Below are 25,576 nucleotides of genomic sequence, written 5' to 3' on the forward strand. Positions count from 1 at the left end.
CAACATTCACTATTGTTCCTTTGAAATTAATTAAAATTTCGCATCATTTTGTAGACGACCCTTTCCCATAACTATTGACTCAACCCTTTGTTCTGTTCAGGAAAAAATATAGAACATCCACAAAAAATGTATAGTGATTTCTGTCCAAGTCAAAGTCATGACCTGGGAGATAAAGGGGTGAAGTTGTCTGCTGGGACCAGGTGTTGTATCAGAGATAAAAGGGTCCTTTTACTCTATGTCTCATCCATGCTGCACATAAAAACTGGAATTGATGGAGACTGAATGATGAATTGCAACAGTAGGACGAAGTGAAGGATGTGAGTCATTAAGATTGTTCAAACATGTATAATCATCCACTGGAACTAAGCCGTGCAAAGGTAGCTCATGATCAGCACCTAGATTGCCACAGGTAGCTCTCTGAAAGATTTGAAAGATTCTCACTGAAAGATTTTTTGAGAATTATGAAGTGATACATTTAATGTTTCTAAACCTGCAAAATGGGGAAATAATAATTCTTACATCATGAAATTGGATGATGAAATGTAATTAAATGTAAAGTGCTTAGAACAGTTCCTGTACCAACCCTGGCCTCCTCTCCCTCCACCCACCAAAAACTATTGTTGTTATTATTATGATTTAAGGTGACATATTTCTAGGGATGATTCCATTGAGAATCAGTCTTTTTACAACGGTATTATTGCTTTTCAGAACTTGGATAAATGCACTTTTATTCTTTATATGCATCAAATAATAATAGCACAAAAGTTGGTAGCCATTTTATGACCCATTTCCAGCAGTTTTTGTCATTTTTTTTTGTTTCACTTCAGAATATTCAATGGTGTTTTATCAACATACCCTGAAGAAATTGCAACGTGAAAACTATGGCAACCTATTTTAATAAAAACATCTTCAGTGAATGCTTGGGACAATGCTTCTGAAATATAAAGTACGTTAGAATCCATTCTATGGAAATGTGTCTTATGAGGCAATTCTTTTCTGATATTTGGTTGGTATACCTTCTGTGTAAAAAATAAGCCAAATTCTAATCTAAAGGATTATAAAAGTGCCTCTCTCCAAATGGCATGCTGTCCTGTTCCCCTAGAATGAGTCTATGAAGGTGAGTGTGTTCATGGACTTGACATGTGCGAACACTGTGCTTAGTGACTGGATCCAACTGGATGTGCACTGGCACATGTCACCCATTAAAAACTAAGAAACTATCGCCCTCTTTTCCAGTTCTCTTACCCATACCTTGGATTATGGATCCTACTTAGAATATACTACTCACTCTAAACTCTCTTTTTCTAATTCTTAAAGTTATTTTAACATGCTTTAATGTCAAATATTATTTGCTGACTTAATATATTCCATTGTTTATGTCTTGTTCCACTTATTGTATAGTTACCCACTGGGGATTACAATGCCCAATGGATAGTCCTTTTTCTTAAAGACCTTATGGTCTCAGGGGAGACAGGCATTTAACAAATCTGTGAAGAGTGTAAGAGGGCTACAAAATAGGTGTTGAAAAGGACTAGAAAAATAATCAGATCTCTCCTCAGAGTATGAGCCTTTTAGCTACAGAAGAAGTGAGAGGCCTAGCCCCAGCAAGAAGATGAAGGACTGAGAGATCCAGGGGGTGGGTTTCCATGTACATTTTCACAGGCTAAGTAGAAGGAATCAAACTTCTGAATGGCTTCCAAGTTGTCTCCAAAGGAGACGATAATACACAACATGTTCGATAATGAAGACACTGACTTAAAATCAGATACAAAAATGGGAACATCAGATCATATGGTTCTCTTTGGATTTTCATCTGAAAAAAATTTAAATGATCCATCCTTCAGGCCATGTAAACAATATGAGAGCTCTTATTCACTTATCACCCACGACCAACTGTGATTCAGAAAACGATTCCCCTGCCTCCTCTTCACACCAAGCAATGGCAGGAGGCACACACTCAGAAGTTGCTCATGACTGGGTGAGAAGATGGGAACAGCACAGAAATAGGAATCAAAGAGTCTGACTTGGAACAACTTTTAAAAAACCAATTATGCTTAATGTGCCCAGAGAAGGCAAACATTCCCAGCGTGTGTTTCTGCAGCCCCAAACATTGCCTTGGATGTGTTTTCCATTTGCAGTGAAGGTATTCAGGGTTAGGTTTGGTAGCAACGCGATCCACCAAACACTTATCTGGAAGCTTGCTGTGGAACGCTTTTCTGGAAGATTACTTATCTTGAAAGGAGCTGAGATCATGTTAAGACTTGTTTGTAAGGTATGTGGTACACTTCGCTCCTTGCCAGAACACGATGTGCTTTAGTGTGGCTCATTAATGAAGTTCATGAGAAACACAAATGTTCTGTGTCATCTTCTATATATTCCTTAGGAATGTAGCACTTACCCAATTAATATGGCCCTGTGAATGCTGCTGGCTCCAGTCTACCCATCAGCTCTCTAAAAACAATCTGATCACAGCCAAGCACGGCCCTCGGATTCTTTTAGCTGTTGAGTTGGTCCAACCTGTTAGAGGGAAGATTGCCTAAACTCCAAATAATGGACTTCAGCAATGAGATGAAATATCCCTGTGATGGTAGGTTGACTACTAACACCGCTCCAAATGCTCTCACCTCCTGCTATTTGTGCGCTCGTGTAGTCCCCCCCTCTTTGGTGCAAACTGGACCTAGTGACCCAATTCTAAGGTATAGAACATAACAAAAGTGATGGGATGTCACTTTCAAGATTAGGTTTTACAAGTCTATGCTTCCCCTCTTGCCAACACTATGCTTTGCGGACATGCTCCCTGATGCTATGCTCTGCTTGTTTGCTTGCTCTGGGGGAAGCAAGCTGACATATCTGGAGTTGCCCTGTGGAGAGGCCTATATGGCAAGGAATTGAGCTTGGAGGCAGATCCTTCCTCCGTTGCACATTAAAATGACTGCAGCCTGTAAGACTCCCTGAGCCAGGGGACCCAGCTAAGCCACACCTAGATTTCATTTTCTATTGAAACTAAGATAATAAATGTCATTGTCTGTAGCCACCAAGTTTTCAGGTAATTTGTTACACAGCAATGGATCACTATTACACTTACTTATAGAAGTGGCTTGGAAATGGGGGCACAGAGTTTGGAAAGAGAATAGCATATATATTTGTGTCTGTCTGAGCCACCAATATAGAATCTTTATCTATCTGGTTGGTGGCTCAGACAGACACAGATGTTCTATATATACTGTTTACAATCATTGCAACAGCCTGGCAAGGGTGGTGTTGTTCACATCTTTTGGATAGGCTGAGATTATGAAAACTCACTCATTTGGCTCAGAACACATAGCCAGAAGGTGACAGGGATGAGACAGAAACCCAAGTCTCTCTTATTCGGAAACCTTTGTTCTTTCCTCTGCATTCATGATTCATAAGAGGCAAGGGCTGGGTTCACCCGTAAGATCTTTTTAAAGCTAGTTATGTCACTTTTTCCTTCTCGAGGTCCCAACACAGTTTGCACTGAACCATGCTGCAAAGTGCAGTTGGACCAAAAGAGCACTGAACGTACACAAGGTTGACTATACTCCTTGCAGCTTGGGCCTTCAGTTTGAAAATTAAAATTGCATATTCCCACCAGGTTCTGATTGAGGCTCTGGTAGCCCTTAGCAGCCTCTCTGGTGATTAGTAAGATGATCATGTGACTGACATTCTGGTGTTGTTTTAATTAAGTTAAAAATAAAGCAGTAGCACCCAGAGCCCCACTAGTTGATGGTTTCCAGATCCTATTTCGGCAACAGCCCCACATTGGCAATGGGTTTGGCTACAAGGATAAGCTGGGAATAGAGTGGGTGAGTAGATAGTGCAGCTTTCATCTGGTGGTGGCAACATGGCTGTGAATGAATAGAAGAGCACACCGCAGAGCCACACCTTAGGAAGATGTAGGTGGCCCTCAATACTCCTCTCACGGCTTCTAGGGCTGAGCGGGACAGCTGCAGAATTGATTAGAGTCTGAGAATAGGCTGTGGTCCTGTCTCACCAGCTTCTGGGCTGGGCCCAGGGTCTGTCATCTAGATTCAGCCCATCGACTCTTATAATAGCTTCCTCAGCCCTGGCCCCGTGTAGGCTTCTCATTGCTCATGAGCTCTCCTGCAGGTCACAGCCTTACTTCCAGAGCAATAGCCTCTTCACATACGCTGGTGACGGACATCGCCATTAGCTGACAAAGTCAACTCCTGGAATAGATGACTATAGAGGTCTCTCTTTTTCAGCTCCTTCCTGCTACCTCATTGCATTTCACATAAAGGATTTTTCTAGAGCAGTACTGCCCAATAAGGGAGCTAGTAGCCATCTGAGGCTGTATAGCATTTGAAATGTGGCCGGTGAGACTGAGGAAATGAATTTGCCATTTAGTTTAATTTGAATTCATTTACATTTGAATAACCATATGTAGATGGTGGCTAATGTGTTGGATAGCACGGTCCGAGAGGCTGTCATTCTTTTGTTAATGTATTTTTGGCAAATATTAATAGAACATTTTCTATGTGCCAGAATGTTGTATGTATCCATCCAGTTTGCACAAAACCTGATTAAAGCCCATTGTATGATTTACATTTTCCGGAGTAGAAAGTTGCATTTTAGAGAGATGAAGTGGCCTGTATTAGATCATATAGGCAGGAGACAGGATTGAAAATAAAGTCTATCTGGCTCCAGTCTTGCGTTTTCTGTACAGAAGAAAAAGGCTAGATCAGCAGGAAGGGAGGGCAAAATAAAATAGACACAATTAAAATATAACCCTTGTTATAATGGGTTGTTTCATTTTATTGCTTATTGTAAACATTTTGGCCTCAGCAAATACAGTAGTTTTTAAATAATCATAATTCAAAGCTTTCACAACAAATACTATTTCCCTCCAAGATGTTTCATCTATGAAAATAATCAGTGAACTCCAAAAGTCTATCCTGATAATGTGCACATTTATGCTATTGTGACACTAAATACAAATAATGAAAATAGTAATCTCTGGTAGGTCTATGGATTTGGATATATTTTACGGGAGGCCATAAAACAATTCAAAGAAGAGAGATGGTGTGGACAGAAATGGTTCCTATGTGGGTAATGATTGCAGACTATAGTAGGCATGTAATAAATGTTTATTGATGGTGAAGATGATGAGAATTCAATTTCCACTGGTCTTTTCCTCGCTGTTTTTCTTAAGAAATATATGGTGCATTTGCGACCAACATTCTGAAATTCAGTCACAGAGACCCTGGTGCTTTGAGCTGCACAGCTTCAGTGGGATTGGGTCTGATCACACTTGCAAAGAAGAGAGATGAATGAAAGCGGATGTACTGTGAAAATTGTGCTAAATCTCAGTCACTAGAATAGGCTGGAACTCTTGAATGCACTGTCTTCATGAGTAAGACAACTGTCAGTGCTTAAAACCAAGCAAGTCATTGAAAACTCACTAGTTTTTAAATCTCACTGGCAGTTAAACCATATTTCAGTCAGATAGATGTATTTGTAAGTAAAATGTGCTATGTATATTAGCTACTAACTTTCCCAACTACAAGAATGGGAACTATAATTTATATCTTAAGGCATTTCTTTTGTTTTATTCAGTAAATTCTTAGCACTGTTTTGGGGTTTCACTGAAACATGACAATGATGTTGGATTAAACATTATAGATTTAATTGCAAAGTGATACAAAAATTTAATAATCTAGTTCCAATATTTTCTTAGTGTAAATTTTAAATACATGAAAAGTCCAACATAAAAACATATATATTAAGGCCACTTGCAGAAAAATATGGCACATTAGAATTATTTATTAACAATGTTTACACCTAAATATAGGCACTTGATAACATTTGGATTTTGGCAAAAGGCAACAATTTGGTATTAATATCCTACCTTTTCCATGAACTTTTCAAAGGAATAGATTATTAAAATATCACAAAAGAGAAATAGAAATCTGTCTAAGCTATGGATGAATGGAAATCCACAGAACAGAACCCCATCTTCATTTCTTCCTCTTCTTTTTTGCAAACCTGTATATCTCCATGGTCAAGTTCTAAGATTTTTCTTCCTGACCCAAAAAGAAAATATTTGGCTTGTGACCTTTTAATCTGAAGTGAAGAATTTGTTGCTTATGGAACTTCATACATTTTTTTCCATCATTGAAATAACTTTTGTCATAATACACTAAGTAAAGCCAGATGATTTTTAGGTGGCAGTAATTAGCATTGAATTGTTCTTGGCTTCAAGCAACTTTGAATCCCTTTGATCCAAATTAAATAGGCAAGACCCAACGATGCCAGTAGTTTTTGTTTTTGGAGGCACACAGATCTACCCCACACCTGCATGTAACATGAGCAGAACCACCCTCGACCATTTGTATGAGCTAACCCTTCTAGAGCAAATCTCTCACAGATCGTCAGCCAGGTTCTGTTTGAAGCCTTGGAAACAGGGCGCTTCACAAAAGCCCCGAAACCAAAGTTCCTGTAACTTCCATCCAGTGCTTCCAACAGTATAAGGCACAGAGTAGGTTCTTATGCACTTGATCAGCATTTACTGATGAACGGAAGAATGGATCATTCCAGTTCTGACTCTTAAAGCTACTTGGAATACAGAACCTGGTGGTTTCTTTATGTAGTCCTGTCTTACATAAATCTTCCTTTTGGATCAGTGTTGCAATTTCCATGAGCAACATGATCTCCAGGTATTTTGTCAATCTCATTGCTCTCCTCCAAATGTGCTTACATTGTTCAGTAGATCTCTTCAAATGTGGTTGCATCAAACCAAACATAATACTCCAGATGGGGTCAGCTCTGAGAAGGGTTAAAAACCCCTATCTCTTAGCCTAGACATTGCACTTGACACATTGTTTGACCCAAAGGACTATTCCTCACAGCAGTCCTTTCCTGTCTGTTTCTGAGTGTAGGCATTTTATTCATGGCAAGACGTGTGGCAGGCACATACTCTCTTCAGGGAGACAGATTATTTCCTTGAGTGTCCAGGATAAGGAGGGGGTGGAGAACGCTGTGCTGAAGACTGTGGGGTTGGGGAGTAGGGAGGAGGCAGTTCTGCACAGTATTCCATCTCATGGTTGTAACTATAGGGAGGTGGTGCCACTGAAAAAGAAAAGGAAAAGGGCATCAGGCAGGTAGCAAATATTTGAGAATCCACCATGTTTATGACACTGGGCTGGGTGCTTTGAGAGGGGACATAATTTTTGCCTGCAAAAATCTGAGTTTTATCAGGCTGAGGGCCGAGTGCCATTGGTTAAAGTATTTAGGGTTGGTGGCTTAGGCAGACAGAGAAGAGGCTAGAGGATAATTCAAGTTTGAGCAAAAGCAAAGAAACAGGAAATCATTTTTGTACAAAGCACGAAGTACATGGAGGGGAGAAATGGGAAAGATGTTGAGGAATCTGATAGTATTATCATCATGGTGGACTTTGAAAATCACACAAGGAGTGAACAATGTACAATCATCAAGAGATTTTTAAAAATATTCTAATGAATGTGTCTTTGCAGTATGAATTGAGGTGGATCAAAGAAAAAGTGAGATGATGTAAGAGCTATGTGAGGAATTATAAGGCAGTGTCTGTGGGGGTGGGGGGCGGGTGTGGATCATAAGAGCCCTTAGACATCTCTGAGCACTGAGGTGATGACTGGGTAGGTGGAGAAAGGTGTGGAGAGTAAAAGAAGGTGTTGAAGTATTGGTCACACAGTACTGGGCTCCCATACTTGGAAGGTCATAGAGCCATTACAAGAACAAGAAAAATAAAAAAAATAAAAAAGAGGATAAACATGTTTGCAAATAAGGATGAAGAATTTAGTTTTCTAAATTTTATTTGAAAAATTTTCTTAATTTTTTATTGAAATATATCTCAGTGTGTTTTTAAATCACATTTAATACACTTTATTATGGCTATGTATGGATGTCTGTTTTGTAGTGATCTCAACCCTATCTCTAGGGTTGAAGAGAGGTACCTCTTGAGTACATCGTATCTTTAAGAACCCAGCCATTCTTCAACATCTGAGCAAACCCTCACCAGGCCCTCTGATGACTTGCCAGTACTTGAATCATCATCTAGATCATGATTCTACTTGGAATTGACATGTCGAATTGCTTACTGTGAATGTAGCCTAGTGTCATAATAAAGCCAAAACAAAACCAAAGGCCAGGTTCTTAATACTAGCATGGGAGGTGGACCATTTCAACCACCTTATTTCTAAAATGTGCTTGTACCAATAAGATTTGACAGTGTTCTGACAGATATGCCTGAGCAAACACCAGCTTCACCCTATTGGTAAACACAAACTGTTTCTTTCTATCCCTTTTAGTTGGCTGACTTTACCAGGAGTTGGATGACTTGAACCATTTACAGATCTGCCTATCCTCGGGGATATGAGGAAGTGGGATTGAGTCACTTAAGAAAAGAGGAACATCGAGACATAATACTGGGTGGGATGTCCTCCAAGGATTTCTCTGGTCAGCAAAGGCTCTGCGAGTCTCTAGTGGTCTGAGCAGGTTGAGGGCTTCTGACAAGGACAGTGCTTGGTAGAGAAAGCAGCAATGATAACTACAGCTTCCCCGTGGCTTCTTTAGACCTTTGGAGGCTGGGCTATTTCAAGCCTTGCTTTCTACACTCAAATGGAATAACGCCTGTGGAGTCTAATCACACATTCCCTCTGCATTACGCCCACTCCTTTGCTTCATTCTGTCCAGGAGGACTGAGAAAAGAGATTTGTAATGAACTTCCTCCAAGAAATGCAGCCTCCATGTACAATAGGAAGCTACAGCTGGATACCCATTGAACTGCTTCTTTTCAGCATGTGGTTTTAAGTTGTTTTAACATCGAGGCTTTTCCCTGCCTCCCATGTGAGGAGCGCACACCTAATGATTCTACAGATTGACTGCATCATTCTCTGTCATGAAGCCGCAGTATGCGGCTATGCCTCGGTAACAAAGCGTTTATGTTTTGCCATCTGCATAAAAACTGCCGGAGGACATTTCAGTGAGATTCCCCATGGTTTACACAGCTGCATGTTGAACAAGAAAATCTAACATATGAAACAGTGTTCTTGCATTCATCTAGCCTTTGAATTTTGATGAAGTGATAATATAATGCTGAAGAGTGATATTTGGACTATCCATCATGAAATAGACATGGCACATCGTTTATGGTACCAGCTACTGGAAGACATTTTTGAAATAATACTTGTATATCTGTGGGCTGTGCTATCTTTCTTTCTTGCAGATAATAAGGTTTCAGTAGGAAGCAACTTTGCACGGTATCCATTTTTAGAATTCCGGATTAACTCTAAAAGGATTTGTTCTTCTTTAAAGGTTAAGTCATCTCTAAAAGATATATGGATGCAGATGGAGATAGGGTACCTTAGAAATTCTTTTATAACCAATATTCCAATTTTCTGATTTAAGTAGAGCAGGCATGCCATTTATCCTTAATGTCATTATAGTTGTCTACAATATTAGAAAATGTAAGGATGCTATGAATTCATAGAAGAAATTTAATGTTTTTCACCCACTCAGGCCAACATTTCTAAAGCAAATGTAAAAGGAAGATGCATAGTGTTATAAAAACTATGCAACATTATTTTAGAAAAATTGCAAACAGAAAAATCATCTATAATTTTGTCACCACAATTAACTAAAGATTATATATTCTCTTCTAGTCATTTGTTTTTTATATCCTTGTGGTCATATAAAATGTTATATGCTTTTTTATACTTTGTGTTATAACATAGTGCTTTTCATTGTGCTATATATTCTTCATAAACATTATTGTTAATAGCTGCATATTATTCAACTGATCATTCTCTTGTTTTGAGATCAACAAATTATTATTATTATAAATAATGGGGTGATAAATGTCTTTCTACACATAGACTTCTTATTATTTTAAATTGGTTCTTTAGAATAAAATTCCAGGAATCACCTAATTGGATATCGCTTACTATTTTTATCTTCCTTGTTTTTATTTTTTACCTGGTAAAAGCTTCCTCCCTTCTGCTCATTTTGTAGTCTTCATTTTGAAGACTGCTTACATTATGGCGCTGGTTTGTTATCACCTGAATTATCTGCTTTAGTCATTCTTTAACACAAGTGGCCCTACTTCTCAGTCCTTTGGACATTTTTGCTCTCAAAAATGATTTTCTCACTTTGTAACCAATAATACTACCATTTTGCAAATCTGAACACAACTCTTTATCTTTCTAGAAGACACATTCCAAAACAACTTGAACCTCACCTGGATTTTCAATTTACTGATGACATTTAAAAAATGATAATTTTAACTGATGTCACCTCTTTTCTGTCTTCATATCTTTATGCAGCTTAGATTTATGGTCCATCACAGAAATCATTTCTGTGCATCTATCATCAACTTTCTTTTCTCTTTCTTTTCCCATTGCCTGAGGAAACTCCAATCCTAATTAAATCCAACATTTTAGCTATCCAGCTCTGTATCCAGGAGCTTAGAATATGAGGATAAAAATGCACAATTGTACTGATTGATTCTTAAGTGTGCAGACTGTTGGTGGTGCCTGGAAATTAAGTATTTCAGCACCCCTCCGTTCTCTGAGATTACTGTTTCATGCATTTTTCTTTCTCCTTAACTACAAACACTTCCTTAACCTAATTTTAGTGTAAGACTTGCTTCTTATTTCATTTAAAAAATAGGCACAATTAGAAGACACCTTATCATCAACTCCTCCTCAGATGAGTAGTTGTAAGTCTTCCATGTCCTGTACATATTCCTATAAGGTTGCCCTCAAATACTAGTTCAATGATTCAAATGGAGTGTTAATTTCTTTTTAAAAAAATATATTTTATTGATTTTTTACCGAGAGGAAGGGCGAGGGATAGAGAGTTAGAAACATCAATGAGAGAGAAACATCCATCAGCTGCCTCCTGCACACCCCTTACTGGGGATGTGCCCGCAACCAAAGTGCATGCCCTTGACTGGAATCAAACCCGGGACCCTTCAGTCCTCAGGCCGACACTCTATCCACTGAGCCAAACTGGCCAGGGCGGGAGTGTTAATTTCTTAATGAAATATTTCCAAGAGATTTTAAATACTGCAAGCTAGTTATTTTACAGAATGTTCCTCAACTTGGGTTTGTTAGATAAGTTTTCATGCTAAGATTCAGGCTGTGAACTTCCAGCCAGAATACTACACAGATGAAGCTGTGTCACCCTCAGAGCAGCACCCAAAGATGTAAGATGTCCACTTGTCTTTCTTTGGTGATATTAGTTTTTATGTCCTGGTCAAGATGTTGTTGGGTTTCTTCACTTTTATAATTAACAAGAATCTGGAAATAGATACTTGAAGAACATGCACATATCCTGATCCTCTGTAATCTTTCCCCCCAGATATACCATAAATTGATGATTCTTGTCCTAAATCTTTCTTAGGATGGTTTTAAAATGATAAATTTTCCAACTCCACAACTCCTTTCTACATGTATCCTTTGGCATTTTTCTATTAGCAAGGGCCTCCCTATCCTCCATTGTTTATATCTATCTATCTATCTATCTATCTATCTATCTATCTATCTATCTATCATCTATCTATCATCTAAATATCTATCTGTTATCAATCAATCATCAGAGACTCAGTAATGCACTTCAAATCTCAACTCTCTTGATAGTGTTAAAATGCCTTGTTTTCCTTTCATTGGAATTTGATTTTTTTCTCTTGTTAGGGTCGTTCTGTATTATTTCCTTTCAGTTGTGTGTAATCCAAGCCAACTTCTTAGAAGGGGGTTAATATGATCACTTTTCTTTGTTTATATTGAATTTCTGGCAAGTAGTGGAAATGTAAGACTGGAATAATAATCCTTATTTTCACACAGATGGTTTTAAAAACAGTTGTAATTAAACAGACATCATTCATTCTACCCAACATGACAGGAATAAAAAACCCCAAACAATTTCAGAAGGTCACTGTCCAAAGGGTCAGGGATGGCAGATTACCTTTTCTTGGTAATCTCCTTCCCAGTGCAGAGTAATTACATTCACTGTCAGGTTCCCCACTGAACACTTTCACCAAGGGGTACTATAACCTTGGCTAAATTATTTTCTACTCACTTATGTGGCTCCAGACTATCTCTATTATCACAGGGTTAATTAATTACTGTGGGTAAAAACATTTTATATTTCTACACATGGAAGATTTTGAAAAGCATTCAATTCTACTCTGAGTTGCTTCCCTATCCTTTAAGTAAAAGCTTAATTAGTGTCTTTGAGAAGTAAATGAGAAGTAATCAAGCACATTATGTCTCGAAGACCTTGTCTTTTTGCAGTAAAAATGCTTCTACCATAAGGTTTATTATGTTTCTTGCATTAATCGGTTCAGCGAACCATACATTTACTAAAAATGCAACACGCCTCTGTGATCTGCCAGTATTAATGATGCCACTATAACATATAAAAAACATGTTTGCATGTGTGAAATAGAAAGTTCAAACCCGAAAAAAAAACAATACTTCACATGAAAATATTTTGTGTCTTCTAATTTTATAAATAATATTTTTAAATGTTTTAAAAATTAATTTTAGCCCAGCTGGTGTGTCTCAGTGGTTGCGCATCAAGCTATGAACCAGGAGGTCAATGTTAAATTCCTGGTCAGGGCACATGCAGGCTCAGATCCCCAGTGGCAGGTAGATACACTGGAAGATTGTTCATTGTAGTCAATGAGACAGCCATTGAAAATATGAATATCTTCAAATATCAGGTGGATTTTATTATTTGGATCTAAGTAATCACCAATGAAAGCTATATTTTCAATCTACATTAATTTAGAAATACACTACATACTCGAAGATTATTCCAGTGAGTTTCTTTAATGTTTCCTCTCTCCAAGGAGTAGAGCATGACTCTTTCCTGAGAAGAAGTGAGCAATTTTGCTTACCAGGATAGGAGGTGATGGCATTGATGCGGGCGGTGCTGATGACGCCCACCCGGGTCCCACGATTGTTTTTCATGCACATGCAGATACATATGGCGATTCCAGCAATGACCCCCATGATAAATACGATTCCAAACACAATACCGGCAATCGCCGTGCCCCTAAAAAAGGAAAAACAAAAGTACATTTGTTAAAAAGTCTCATAAGGATTCTTCAGACTTTCAAATGCAGCTCAATGACTATATGACAAGTGCTTTTTTATGAATGTTCTTAAGGAGAATGTTAAAACAAAAAAGATAATTCCCTGGTTTGGTTAAATAGTCTTGTGCATTCCAATGAATAAATGGAAGTTATAAATCTTTAGGGAATCCTCTTCCAGAACAGTAAACTCATCATTCAGATTCTGATTTTAAAAATTCAGGTATTTATAAAAACCACAATTCTCCAGATACGTTCTCTAAAATAATAATTAAAAACACACACACACACACACACACATTCTGTCATGTACTTAAACATCAAATAATTTATCTATTTTCTGTAGAGTATATGTGTTTAATGAAGACAACTTGATACATGTAAAAATATTAAATACAGTTTGACATTTATCCTCATTAAAACTCTCCATATAGTAGAACTAGAATTATTTTTCTTAATGAAAAAGAAAAACAAACATTTAAAAAATTTATACAGAGAACAGTTATGACAGATTCCCATTAGATTCAGGAACAATGTAAACAAAACCTTTATTTTATCAATGTTAATGTTTCTCTACAGAAAGTTTTTTCTCATGCAACAAAATCACAGAAAGAAAAAATACTGCATGAAAGACTCAATATTATTATTCTGTGTAGAGAATATGATTTGTATGAATCTATTTGTCCACCATTTTGGAAAGTAATGGGGGAAATTTTTATCAATATGTAAATTTTCAACAGGCAATATCATTTGTAGCAATGCATCCTAAAGAAATACAACACATATAGGTACAAATAATGTACTAAGAATATTTATCCAAGTGTTGTTGCTAAGAGCAAAATACCAGAAACACCCTAATGTCCCTAAAAAGGGAATTGACAAAAACTGACAACAATATAATACATAGAGAATGAATCCTATACAATGGTTTAAAAAGGTAAAGAGGTCTATAAATTGAGATGTTCAGGATACATGGTTAATTGAATAATAATACAACAAATGAAAAATCAAATGTCAACAGAATAATACCAGTATCAACAGAATGATTGAAAGAGGATAAATTGTATTTTTAGCAATCAAATTTTTGAATGTATAGATAGTGATTACCTTGTAGGATAGGAAAATAAAGCAAATTTTAATTTGTGTACTCTCCAGAAGCAAGCATTTTCAACTCTATTGGCATTTTTTAGTATTTTCTTCCTATTTCTCAAAAATATTATTATATTCCTTCAAAAAATTTTATTTCCACGCATTAGCTATTGGCTTTTCTTACAGTTTTTGGGATTGTAGATTCCTCAGACAAATCTAATCCTTCATTAAATCAGTCATCAGTATATAGTATATAAACATGATATTACTTACTTCTGAGTCATTGTTACCTTTCATTTCTCTTATGCTTATTTTGTAAGGTATATCCATGAGTTCCCATTTTTACATATACCTATTGTTACTCCCCTTTCTCTGTCCCCAAATACTTAGAAATCTTTCAATTATCATCTATTTTCAAACTCTCAAACACAGTAACAATCACTTTATCAGTTCTGTTTTATCCCCATGGTGATTTCCTTCATAGCCTGCCATCTCCAGTGGTGCTTTTTGAACCTGGAACTGTTTCTAGACCTGCTTATGGTCCATGGATGTCAAGTGTCTGGACCACATTCTTTCTCTTTCTTGGTGAACTGCCCTGTTCACTAAAGCACATTCTTGAGTGGCTTCTTAAAGAAAGGTTTAAGGGAAATAAATGTTTCAGGGTCCTTGCATGTCTGGAAATGACTTAATGCTACACTCACTTGATAGTTTGACTGGGTATGGAATGCTAAGCTGAAATACATTATTTCTCACAAATATAAAAGCCATTTTCATTGTCTTCTAGAATTTGGGATTGCTGTAGAGAAATCCCATAGCATTCTATTTACTTTTCTTGGTGTGATACTGTTTTTTCCTTTCCCTTTCTGAAGTTCTTATATTTTCTTTTTACTCCTAGTATTCTGAAATTCTATAAAATGCTTGGATTAAAAAAAAAAAAAAAGAAGGCTAGACACTGAAGATTTTTCATGTCCGAGACTCACCTTCTTCAGCTTTGAGTCCATTTCATAAATTGCCAATTTCTTTGCCACCATGTCCTCTGTTTCTCTTTCTGGAAGCCTACCTATATATATAAAAGCCTAAGCGACCGTCTGACTGTTTGCCCGTTCGCCCAGTAGCTATGAAGTGCAATGACCACCAGGGGGCAGATGCTCTGACCAGTAGAGGAGGGAGCCCAATTCCTTGCAGAATCAGCCATGGGTTAGGTTGCTGCTGAGGGGAGGGCGGGAAGAGATTAACTAAAGATCTTACATGCATACTTGAGGCCCTTCATGCACCGGTGGGGTCTCTCGGCCTGGCCTGAGGGAATCGGGCCTAAACCAGCTCTCCAACATCCCCCAAGGGGTCCTGGATTGTGAGAGAGCTCAGGCCAGGCCAAGGAACCCCACCAGTGCACTGGGCCTCTAGTTCTGAAATAAGCCTCTGAACTTCCTGAATAAATTCTTTAATGTTTATTATACCTATTTGTTTTCTTGAAATACTTTCTGGGGAATTTTACTAACTTATCTTCCAATATTTTATTGAACTTCTAAATTTCAGCTATCATAATTTAAATTTCCAGGTGTTCTATCGTATCCTCTATTGCAATCTCCCTCCTTTTCATAGGGTCGTTTTCATGGATGTAATTCTCTTAATTTCTGAAGGTATTAATATATTATTTGAAATTTTCTCTACTCTTTGTATATCCTCCACCTTGTCTAGATTGCTTTCTACTGGTTGTTTATTCTGATTTGGTTCATGTTTGATATTTTCCTTAAATGTCTGTTTATCCCTAATCTCCTCCTATTTATAAAAGAGGCACTAACTATCTGCTTTGAAGTTCAGTGTGCAAGGCCAGCATCGGGCAAGCGAGTTTTACAGGATCACCTGAGGTCAGTTCCCATACTTTTTTCCTTTGTAGCTCTTCACGTTTCTCTTTAAAAAAATCCTCCAATTTCACACTTTGGGAGTATGAGAGGCTGCCAGTTTCCTGGAATCTGGGGTTTTACATGGAAGGGTATGAGCTTTTACAAAATCCTCATGCTTTCAGCTCTGAGACGCAGTCTCTCTCTGCTGTGACAGTAGAGGCTTTCAGGATAAGCTTCAGTAAGAAAAGTCCTTGTGGTTTAAAACCATGACTTCTGGCCTGGCCTACATGGCTCAGTGGTTGAGCATCAACCTAAGAACCAGAAGATCATGGTTCGATTCCTGGTTGAGGCATATGCCTGGGTTGTGGCTCAGCCCCAGTGTGGGCATGCAGGAAGCAGATGATCAATGGTTCTCTCTCATCATTGATGTTTCTATCTCTCTCTCCCTCTTCCTTCCTCTCTGCATTCAATAAAAACATTTAAAAACAAAACAACAAACCCGTGACTTCTGAAGCCAGATTTCCTGGGTTCCAACTGTTAGCTGAGTAACCTTTTTTTTTGGCCAAGTTGTTAAGCCCCCCAATTTTCTTAATGAAATGAAGGTCCGTTTGGTGCTTATGACTCTCCTCCCAAATTTCATGTCATAAGTTATTATTCTTGGTGCTATGTGAACATCCACCCAATACTTATCTAGGATGGGTTCATAATCTCTCATCCCAACCTCTTGTGGCCAAGGCATGTCTCATAAGTCAGGAAATTTCAGGTTTTGAAAAGGAAATACAGTTCATCCACCCTATATTGTCTGATACTCCCAGGGCTAGCATCCCAAGCGCAACACATTTACATTTTTGCAGTAAAGGTGGGAATATTAATGCTGACCAATTAAACAGAGACTAAAAAAAATGCCCAGGTTTTTTCAGGTCCAGTCTTGCCACCAGTTGAGTGACATACAACCTTTTGCTTTCCAGAGTTTTTTGAGGATTTCAGAATTTCAGACAAGGGATTTTAAACCCGCATTTGTATTTTTCAGAAGAGATTTTTTTTTTTCTCTCATGACCTTTCCCACTCACTGAAGAAAAATTAAAATAACAGAATACAATTAAGAATGCCAATAAACTATTTAAAAAGATTCCTTCTTGCATATTAACTTTGTTAGTAAATTATGAAGCAAAATGTGAGATATTTGGACATCCTGTTATTTAGTGGCAGATTCTAGCAGTTTAATAAGTTTTTTTTCAAGAAAAAAGATTTATCAAGGGAGATCATTTGAAATAGGAAAACAAAAAAGGATCCGGAAACCTTTTTATTGTAATTTTTATGTCTAAATAATATTAAATTGGAGGGCTTAATTTATGTTCTAGAAATACTATTAATCAATAGCTCAATTATTCAGGCACAGAGTTCCCAAAGTATGTGTTATAGAAACTGTCAATATCAGCCTGGCCAGCTTGGCTCAGTGGTTGAGCATCGACCTATGAACCAGATCACAGTTTGATTCCTGGCCAGGGTACATGCCCGAGTTGTGGGCTCAATCCCCAGTAGGTGGCGTGCAGGAGGCAACCAACCAATGCTTCTCTTGTTATTGATGTTTCTATCTCTCTCTCTCTCCCTCTCCCTTCCTCTCTGAAGTCAATAAAAATATATAAAAAAACAAGCTGTTAATATTAAATAGGTAAATATTTATATTCATTAATCCCTTTTAAAACAGAGAAAAGTAGAAAATTAGCTTCATTTTATTTCCTTGGCAGCTCCAGCCTAAGTGCCTGCTCTGAAGATCAACAATGAGGTTGCAACTACTGTGTTAGGTTAGGTTTCTTACTAAATCATAATTTCGGTGCCCTTAATCCTCTGATACCCATTAACAACTGAAAATTAGTTATTTAAGACATGACAAGTATAAAATGTATAGCATAATTTGCTATTATTCAAAAAGCAGTAACAAACTAATCTTTCTGCATGTAAATAATTTGGTTTGCTCAACTGTTGGAAAGAGAAAAGCTATCAAGTTGAGCAATTTGGCACCACAAAAACCCTGATAAAAAAAAAATGTAGGGGATTCTTTTTTTTTTGAAAGAATGCATGTATTTCAGGGCGTGCACATTTTCTGGTTACCAGAAAGACCGAAGTGTGATTAGAAGGTTGAAACTTTCAGCCTCACTTCTGACCTCTGGGGAAGGAGGCAGGGGCTGGAGGATTGAGTTCATCCCCATTGGCCGATGACTTAATCAATCACACCTGCCCAAGGAGCGCTCCATCCAAACCCTTACACGGTGAGGTTCAGAGCATTTCTGGGTTGGTGATGGGAGCAGTCACAGAAGCTCTGGACCCTTCACTTCCCTTCGCCCACACCTCGTCCTATGCATCTTTTCCATTTGGCTGTTATAATACACTGGTGATCAGGTAAGTACAGCATTTTCCTGTGTCGTGTGAAATGTTCTAGAAATTAGTTAAACCTGAAGGAAGGGGTTTGGGGCATCCCTGAGACAGAGGGCTATATCTAGGGGCATGATGCTTGTGACTGATATTTGGAGCCAGTGCAACCTAGTGGGACTGAGCCCTGAGCCTGTGGAGTCTGATTCTAACTCCAGATAGTGTCAGATGTCCTTCTCTGGGTGCCAAAAATCTTTATAAATGCATATAAGTATCAGTGTGTATTGTCAAACTCCATGGTTGGGTGTTGACCATTTGCTGATAATGAAAAAGTTTTAAACAAAATTATAGCTTAAAATTTGCACCAATATTACACTTTATAATTAAGATATTAAATGTATTTGTAGTGGCTCTAGTGATACTATGAAACTGTGGTTTACAGTAATGCTCAGAGATAAAATAATTTATTCCATTAACAGATTTTCATAAATAAAAAGATTCTGATAAATGTTGTAATTGTTATAATAATATTCACAACACACTTTTAGGCTCAGCACTCCAAATAGTAATTTAGTATAGATATTTTGACATGGTTTTACTATTAAATAATGTTTAAGATAAATAGTAGTTATGAAAAGAATATAATTGTAATATTTCCCTTCTTCTCTGACATGATCAATTTACAAAAGCATTTTATAAAACAGTGTAATATGAGTTAATTTTTCTATTATAATAACAAATTATAAGTGAAGGAAAGCATTTTAACCTTTTTATCAAAGAAGGAAATATTAAACAATTCTATTTATTTATGATAATTCATGTGTGATGAATGAAAGCAATGAAAAATATCATTCCAAACTGTAGGGATGAAAGTAAAATGCACACATGAGAAAAATAAAACTTGGCAAAATTCTTCAGACTATCCCACGTTCTCAATAATTCTTTCTTTTGGCCAATGCATTAAAATATTGTAACGAAGAGAGTAGTAATGATTTCTTTTTAAAAATATATTTTTGTATTGATTTCAGAGAGGAAGGGAGAGGAAGAGAGAGATAGAAACATCCATAATGAGAGAGAATGAATCATTATTCGGCTGCCTCTTGCACGCCCCACACTGGGGATGGAGCCCGCAACCCATGCATGTGCCCTGAACAGGAATCGAACTGTGACCTCCTGGTCCGTAAGTTGACATTCAACCTCTGAGCCACGCTGGCCGGCCTGATTTCTTATTACTTGGTTGCATATACACTTTTCCGACCAGGAGGATGTTTTTGTGAAATAGAATCTAATCCACTTATTTTAGCCCCAGAGCTGTTTATACTGCTCACATTCTCTCATCTACTCCGCAAAGGTCATGGAGTCGCTTCACTCTGTCAGATCAACGGACAAAGTCTTATTGGGAAGCAGAGGAGAGGAGAGAGAGGATTCCCGGAACAGTTGGGAGATTGAAGCTCTGAAGACTGATGGCCAGATTGGATTGGGGAGTACGTGACAGGAGAGAGTGTAGAGTGTCTTCCATGTGGGTGATTGCATATGGTTCATAAAACTGTGTTGAAATGGAGACTCTATGAGACATGCAATCATAACTAGATTTAAACAGAAACCGCACGGAGCTTTCCCTGCCTTCTGCCTCCCAAACCGAAAAATCCCCAATTACTGCTAGAAAGGATTCTCCCCTTTCTAACGCTTTGGCACAGCTCATCCTTATGAAGTAACCTTTGCTGAAACTAATTACTTTAATGTATGATGATTCCTTTAGACAGGGCTTTCTTCCTTTTCTTTCTAGGCCTTTTTATCATAGTTTGAGTGGTGGGAAAAAATCACGAAGCAGTTTCTCAACAGTGACTATGAGGATTTCTATTGAAAATCTATTTTTTGAGATTTAAGTCCTAAGACGTAAGAGATGGCATCTGATTATGAAAATACAGAGCCCTCAGAGTAACCTACTTTCCTTTCCATCGACTGTAGCATTGGCTCCTCCAGTTATTGACCTGGCAGAAAAGCATCTACCTTTCAGGTTCAGACGTTTAAAAATTTAATCAGGTTCCTATAAGATGGGCTGGATGCTGGAAGTTGTAAACTTTTCCCAATTAACTGCTGAAACCGGTAACAGACCATGAGGGCACTATGGACCCCTGGCAGTAAGCCCACATGCTATCTAGCCCAGTGTTTTCTCCTGGGGCGCTGCCAACTGCTAGGCTGTTCATGACTAGTGGGCCCGCCCACCGGGACAATCGTGATTCTCTTCCTGGACCTTAGCAAGTCCTTACCCTTTGCTGCAACAGGCCTGTGTTTGATCATTGTCTGCTGGGGAGATTCCTGGTTCGAGGCCTGCCAGTGATCAGCTCTGTTATGGCATTTATTATCAGCACACAACTCTCCTGAGTGTGTGACTTCCAAGCCCCAAACCTGATCCCACTTCTTCATAGGCCTCGCTCACAGGCTCGCCTGTGCCCGCCTGATGCGGTTGATCAGAAATGCCACACTTTGGCTTCTCTGGAGGATGCCGCCTCATGCTCATTAGTGATTCTTTTTTTTTTTTTTTAATATATTTTATTGATTTTTTACAGAGAGGAAGGGAGAGGGATAGAGAGCTAGAAACATCGATGAGAGAGAAACATCGATCAGCTGCCTCCTGCACACCTCCCAATGGGGATGTGCCCGCAACCAAGGTACATGCCCCCGACCGGAATCGAACCCGGGACCCTTCAGTCCGCAAGCCGACGCTCTATCCACTGAGCCAAACCGGTTTCAGCTCATTAGTGATTCTTAAAGCTGTTTAAAAGCAATATCTCCTCATCATAGCATCACCATCATTCTCTCTCCCTGTAGGTGGCTGCCTCTACATAGCTCCAAACAGTTTCTGAGTTGTGTGGGTTTGTTTTTTTTGTTGTTGTTGTTGTTTTTTGTTTTTTGCCTTACCATTAGAGAGAAAGTGATTTCAACCATGTCTATTCCAGTGGAGCCAAGCTCAGAGAAGGAATGCGATTGGCCGGGGCTGGAGTTGAGGACCCACCTCTCAATCCACTTGGCCAAGGCCTGGAATACTGTGATTGACCCAGCTTTGATCAAATGCCGGTCCCCAGACCTTCAACCATATAACCAATGGGGAAAGGCATGGGGAAAAGAGGTAGTCTATTCAGGTGCACAGGCAAGGGGTTTGGCAAACATCACACACAATATGACTCTGTATAATTGGCATTATTAGGATTCCAGGTCCAAGTTGTCCAAGTTTGAGTTTGTAGATGTGAGCTAGAATTATTAAGAATGAAAAACTGAGACAAATGACCCCAAATCTCAGATCTGTCCACCCTTCACCAACATTTAGGTGGTACTACAAAGTCAGAAAGTAACTCAGACAAGTTTGCAGGTGTGGGAGTGTGAGGATTTCTAGTGGCCATCTGTTCTAGCAGACCCTATTTCAAAAAGAAAATATCTCAAGGTTAGAGAAAAACATAAATTATGTAACACCAAACATTTTTTAGTGTCTTCCCTGGCCTATGATGTTGGAGATTCAAGGAAGACAAATACTGGGGAAGACACAGACACACATGCGTGTAATAATAATGCATGGCATTGAGTCAAAGAGACTGACAAGATTCTATAAAAACAGAGTACAGTGCCTAATCCAAATGTGTTAGCACATGTGCAAGCCTGTGTGTGAGTAGAAAGAAGGCATCTGTGAAAATGTATGCGAACAAAAGAGGGTGTGGGTATATATGTGTATTTAGGGGGTGCTGGAGGATGGTTTTCTGAAGTGGTAACCCCTTCAGAATCTTAAAGGATGATTAGGAATGAATCAAAGGGACTTGAAGGGATTGGAGCAGGTCAAAAGAACAACATGCAAATGCCATAGGAATGTAATAAATGTATCATGATGGGTTTAAGGGACAGTGAGAAGTCAAGAGTTTCTGGAATAGAAAAGAGGGAGGTGAGGCTAGAGCATAAGAAGGGGTTTGGGGGCTGGTCAGGAGGAAGGTCTTCAATGACACGGTAAAGAACTTGGCTTTTTTACAGGAGTGTGCAGAAAACAAGTGGAAATATGTAAGCACAGATCCATCTAAAGGAATGTGGAAAGTGGGTTTGATGGGTATCAAATGGTTCCCAGGGAGCCCTATTAAAAGACCATTGTAGATGTACCACAGTTTTTTAATCCACTCACCTGCTGATGGGCACTCAGGCTGTTTTGAAATAATAGCTGTTGTAAATTGTGCTGCTATGAACATAGGGGTGCATATGTCCTTTTGGACTGGTGTTTCTGATTTCTTGGGATATATTCCTAGAAACGGGATTACTGGGTCAAATGGGAGTTTCATTTTTAACTTTTTGAGAAAACTCCATTATGCTGCTATAAAAAAAGGAAATTTTTACCATTTGCAACATCATGGATGGACCTGGAGAGCATTATGCTAAGTGAAATAAGCCAGTCGGAGAAAGATAAGTATCACATGATCTCACTCATTTGTGGAATGTAGTGAACAACATAAACTGATGAACAAAAATAGACCCAGAGACACGGAAACATCAAACAGACCGTCAAACTTCAGAGGGAAGGCAGGGGAGGGATGGGTGGTAAGAGATCAACCAAAGGACTTGTATGCATGCATACTGGCATAACCAATGGACACGGACACTGGGGCAGTGGGGGCTTGTCTTGGGGGTGGGAGTGGCTGGGGAGGGGTCGATGGGGGAAAAAAGAGACATATGTAATACTTTAAACAATCCTATATAATAAAAGCCTAATATGCTAAGTGTCGGGTGGTCCGGTCAGCCATTCAACCAATCAAAGCGTAATATGCTAAAGATATGCTAAGGCCTCTCAACCCTTCACTATGATGTGCACTGACCACCTGGGGCAGTCGACCAGTCGCTATGACGTGCACTGACCACCAGGGGGCAGATCTCTAACTGGTAGGTTAGCTTGCTGCTGGGGTCCAGCCGATTGGGACTGAGCAAGATGGGCTGGACATGCCCTGGAGCCTCCTGCAGTCCCTCCCTGGCTGGCCAACCTCTCGTGTTCCTCCCAGGCCTCCATCATGCATCAGTGGGATCCCTCAGCCTGGCCTGTGCCTTCTCTCAATTCGGGACCCCTTGGGGGATGTCGGAGAGCTGGTTTCAGCCTGATCCTGCAGGCCAGGCCAAGGGACCCCACTGGTGCAGGAGTTCGTGCACCATGCCTCTAGTAATAATAATTTATTTATTTATTTATTTATTTATTTATTTATTTATTTATTTTTAAATATATTTTATTGATTTTTTACAGAGAGGAAGGGAGAGGGATAGAGAGTTAGAAACATCGATGAGAGAGAAACATCCATCAGCTGCCTCCTGCACGCCCCCTATTGGGGACATGCCTGCAACCAAGGTACATGCCCTTGACCGGAATAAAACCTGGGACCTTTCAGTCCGCAGGCTGACACTCTATCCACTGAGCCAAACCGGTTTCGGCTAGTAATAATAATTTAAAAAGACCATTGTAATTATCTGGTCAAAACATGGTGAGATACTGAACCTGACAATGGCCAAGGGGCAGGGGGAAGGGTGGGAAAGAGGGAGTGCAGGAACATAAAACATAGAAGTTAGAGCTAGTGGTGGTTTAAGGTCATCAAGTTTAAACTCCTAAAGATTATTTATTATACCTCTATGCTATCCCCAGGCACACAAACCTTTGGACACTCCCAGTACTTAAAAGGCATTGACTCGGGAGACAGTTTATTCCAATACAGAACAATACCCTGTAAGTGTGTGACACTTCAGTATGGCTCAGTTCATCAGGTGTCCTATGTCCCCCAAAGAAGGGGCCTCTGCAGAGGGAAAGCTCTGACCTCTTACAGGAAAAGAGAGAAGCGCCAGGCTCAGAAGATGGCAGAGAGAGGGCAGAAGATAAACTCTGTTAACTCTTGTTGCTTACTGGCTTGACTTTAACCAAGTGTGTTTTCCAAAATGAATATGTTTATAAAAGCCATATGTACTCTTTAATATTGTATTACACAAACTTTTAGCAGAATGTGCATGTATTGATAGGAGGGTTTCTTTATTTGTATAATCACTGAACTCTTAATTGTCCTTCTCTGAAAAAAATTTTCCCTAACCTCTGGAAAACACAAATCCTATGTAATAAAAGCCCAGCAACTGTAATGGTGGAACGGCCAGAATGACCAGAGATCAGGATGACCAGGGCCCCTCACCCTGGCCAGCCCCACCCCCAGTGAGGACCCCACCCCAATTAAGGGCCCTCATCAGGGCAGGCCAGCTGGCCTCCACCTGTGCACCAGGCCTCTATCCTCTTATAAAAGGGTAATATGCAAATTGATGGAGTGAACAAAACAACCATTCAACCAGTCACTATGAGGTGCACTGACCACCTCTCAGTCCCTTTCCCTGGCTGGCAGGCTCTGAATGCCCAATGGCAAATGGGGAACCAGGGGTGGATGGCAGCAGGGGGGCAGAGCCAGCTGTGGGCAGCCAGGGAAGATGGCCCTGATCACAGGCCAGGCCAAGGGATGATACCTGCACATGAATTTCATGTGCCAGGCCTCTAGTTAAAAATAATAGCCTTCGAGTTTTTCTTAGATTGCTGCATGCAGTCTGATATTCTGCTCCAGGTTTTTGTGCTATTAGAATCTAATTGGATCAGAGAATGCCCGAGATCCCCTCCAGCTCCTCAGTAGCACAGCTAATTAGCAGAAATTCCACTTTAATAATACAGCTGTTGCAGGTCAAGAAAAGAAAGCAAAGCAGAGGTGGAGATCTCAGACTAATGAAGATACAAGAAAAGATTAGAAGAGTGAAATTTCTGTGTGATAATTAATTCTAGTCCAACAAGAACAAAGTTCTATGAATACTGGCGAATTGTAATATGAGCTATACTGACTTATTCACACAAATCTCTCCCACAACATCACGTCTAATTCGGAGGTGGGAATAGATAATGCTTTTCAATAATTCTTATCTCATTTATTGTCAATTTAAGCAATGATCTCAAGTCCATAGAGATGTAATAATCATCCAGGTAGCATTAAGTATTTTATTTTTCAATTAAAACTTCATGCACTTATTCATATCATCTATCTACTCTCACTTACTAGTAATTATTTCTACTTTCAAAGATATAGCCTTGGCTTGAAGATATTGGCTAAAATGGCTACACCATGACATAATG

The 25,576-nt window shown here is 39.0% G+C and overlaps 1 protein-coding gene across 1 annotated transcript in view; it reads right to left on the reverse strand.

Annotated features, from left to right (window-relative positions):
• Positions 1 to 4,759: 4,759 nt before the first annotated feature.
• Positions 4,760 to 25,576, reverse strand: part of CYYR1 (cysteine and tyrosine rich 1) — a 78,866-nt gene continuing 58,049 nt past the window's right edge. The window contains exons 3-4 of the mRNA XM_080654288.1: positions 12,917 to 13,074; positions 4,760 to 7,107 (exon numbers count right to left, since the gene is read on the reverse strand). Coding sequence (XP_080510414.1) covers positions 6,974 to 7,107; positions 12,917 to 13,074 — 292 coding nt within the window. The 3' untranslated portion in view covers positions 4,760 to 6,973. The remainder of the gene's footprint in view (positions 7,108 to 12,916; positions 13,075 to 25,576) is intronic.

Source organism: Plecotus auritus (genome assembly GCF_963455305.1).
Source record: "Plecotus auritus genome assembly, chromosome: 2".
Taxonomy (NCBI): domain Eukaryota; kingdom Metazoa; phylum Chordata; class Mammalia; order Chiroptera; family Vespertilionidae; genus Plecotus; species Plecotus auritus.